We start from the raw sequence: 2,442 nt of genomic DNA on the forward strand, positions 1-2,442 counted from the left end.
GTACTACATAACTCCACTCGTTGGACTTACGTGTTGGAGTTGAACCGTTGCTCGTTGTACCTCCGATGAAAGTCGAGCAGTTCCTGAACAAGACCGGTCTCGACCATGCCGTCGACCCTGTTGTCCAGCCGCTCCTCGAGGACTTTCTGCGACAATTTTCGGAGAAACGATACTCGAATTAATTGACCGCGTTTTCGACCGTCTCTCTGCGTCAAGGAACGCTTCGTTATCGGCTACTTTCCAATCGTGTACGTACATGGTTAAAAGTATCAATAATCACGATTGAATTTAACGATATGCGTTATCTTTAACCCCATACTAAAATATTTTCATTGAAAACGAATAAACGATAAGAGAAGTATAAAATGATAATATGAACGAATTGAGTGTCTTATCAAAAAAGATTAAGGAAAAGTGTAACACTCAAAAGTGAATAAAATTGGGGGTTTTAATTTAAAATATGACGTGCATTGATAAAATGTTATTATTAATATTAAGTAAATTTCTTAACTTATATGAATTTATACCAAAATTGAATATGCAGAAAATGTATGAAATATCGAAAGCTAAATGATGAACTTGACTCCTATTTAAATCTAAGTAAATACCATAAATGTCATATTTTACATAATATCCAGCAATCTACTAATGACATTCATAGAACCTAATTGATAATTACGATTAAAAAGTTAAATTCACTTTTTTGGTAGAAACATGTAAAAAATTGAATTCGCAGTAGGAAGCAGCTCTCTCCTTCACCTTTACCAATAAGCAGATCGCATTTTAACGACTCAAGCATTGTCCAATATTCCACCAACACTCGAGTAAATGTCACATTTCACACCTACGATTGTGCATTGATAGCAATTGACGTCAGTACGATGGTCGTGGGTGTTTAGCCTACCAAAAGATTTTACTTCGTTCTGTTAGTTCTACATTTCACATAGAGAATTTCGCAATCATTATAGTCTTGCCAACTTTCTTCAATAAAATTGACAACGATCGCTTGAGGAAAACGATGTACGTAAAAGAAGCATCAGTGTGAATAACGCGTATAAGATTATAAGCAATCGTTTCACGCAGCCTGAATACAAATTGATCTTTTGCAAAAATAATCTGCACATTGGCGAAGAGTTGTGGAAACATTTACAAATACTGACCAGGGGATTTCTTTTAAATCATGCGTCGATACCCGTTTATCGAGGTAATCGTCGCTGTATCTCATTAAAGAAGATATGTCGCCGTAAATGAGTTACACGCGAAGGCTGACCCGTGCCATTAGAAAAAAGAAAAGAATCCGACTGACCTCCAACGTTGGATTTTGAAACTTCTCCCTGTTCCACGTTTCATGTGTGCTCGCTAACAGCGTTAGAAGAGTCCTCGAAGTCGGCCAGGTATGCCACATAGCGATACAAACCGTGACTCGATTCTCAACTATGTACGCGTTAGAAGCGTGAAAAAGGAAGAGGAAAGGTATCGTTCATTGAAATATTTACCACGCTGAGGGTGCTAAACATCGTCACATGTTGCCAACAGACGTTGTTGGAATTAAAGTTTAACTAGTAAGGAGCGAGCAAACGATTCTCCGTCCCACTGCGCTAAACTTTAGACGTTCGACATTTCCAAATACAACGGAATTGTAAATTCCGTAGGATTCCTTAACACAGAAATCGTGAATAAGATAAACTTGTTGCATTAATATAAACAAGAAACATTTAATTTTAAATGATAATTGGAAATACTGGAAGTGACAGTGCGCATAAACAAGGAATTACTTATGCGTCTGAACAATTGCATGCTGGAACTGCGGAATATATCTTCACGTTCAGCAATCTTAATCTTGATCAGTGACAATCGTTTTCTCAAGAATACTTGATTCAGCTAATTAAGAAGAGTTCCACTGCGGCTAGCCAGTTTAATATTAATTCCGTCGTCGCGGATCCTCTCGAGCGTCATTTAAAAATGCCTTATCAGGAGAGGAATGGGAAAACCGGGAAAGGAGAGACAAAGGAAACGAATTTGCAAATCAATTCTGCTATTTAAAAATAATTTTATACTGCCATTTCTTTTCTATAAAAATGAACAGCACATTTTTCGTTTCTTCTCTACAGTAAATAAAGTAATTCTTGTACATATGAGATATAACACTGAAATCGACTCTAACTATCTTATATTTTTATAGAATTGTTTTAAATTAAATTCATACGTCGAGGACAGAAAGACAGGGAAGCCCTTCATGAAAACGGTTACCACAGTGTGGAAAGTGTATGCTCGAAAGTTAGCAGTGTCATGGCGAAAGCAAATACCTACACAGGCGTTCGTAAATATCCCTCCCAGGCACCACCGCCTGGTTCGTTTTGTTCTCCTTTTGTAATTTCATTTTATTTTTTAAATGGGAGACCACCGACAGCGTCCTGCCCGTGGTCATTAACGGTCGAAGCG

General features: G+C 37.5%; 1 protein-coding gene across 1 annotated transcript in view; it reads right to left on the minus strand.

Moving 5' to 3' along the window:
* LOC108625513 (tRNA dimethylallyltransferase) overlaps nucleotides 1-1,420 on the minus strand; it is an 11,649-nt gene extending 10,229 nt beyond the window's left edge. The window contains exons 1-2 of the mRNA XM_018025580.2: nucleotides 1,307-1,420; nucleotides 31-146 (exon numbers count right to left, since the gene is read on the minus strand). Of these exons, the coding sequence (XP_017881069.1) occupies nucleotides 31-146; nucleotides 1,307-1,405 (215 nt within the window). The 5' untranslated portion in view covers nucleotides 1,406-1,420. The remainder of the gene's footprint in view (nucleotides 1-30; nucleotides 147-1,306) is intronic.
* Nucleotides 1,421-2,442: the final 1,022 nt, after the last annotated feature.

Source organism: Ceratina calcarata, unplaced genomic scaffold, assembly GCF_001652005.2.
Source record: "Ceratina calcarata isolate Rehan_Ccalc_2016 unplaced genomic scaffold, ASM165200v1 scaffold363.2, whole genome shotgun sequence".
Taxonomy (NCBI): domain Eukaryota; kingdom Metazoa; phylum Arthropoda; class Insecta; order Hymenoptera; family Apidae; genus Ceratina; species Ceratina calcarata.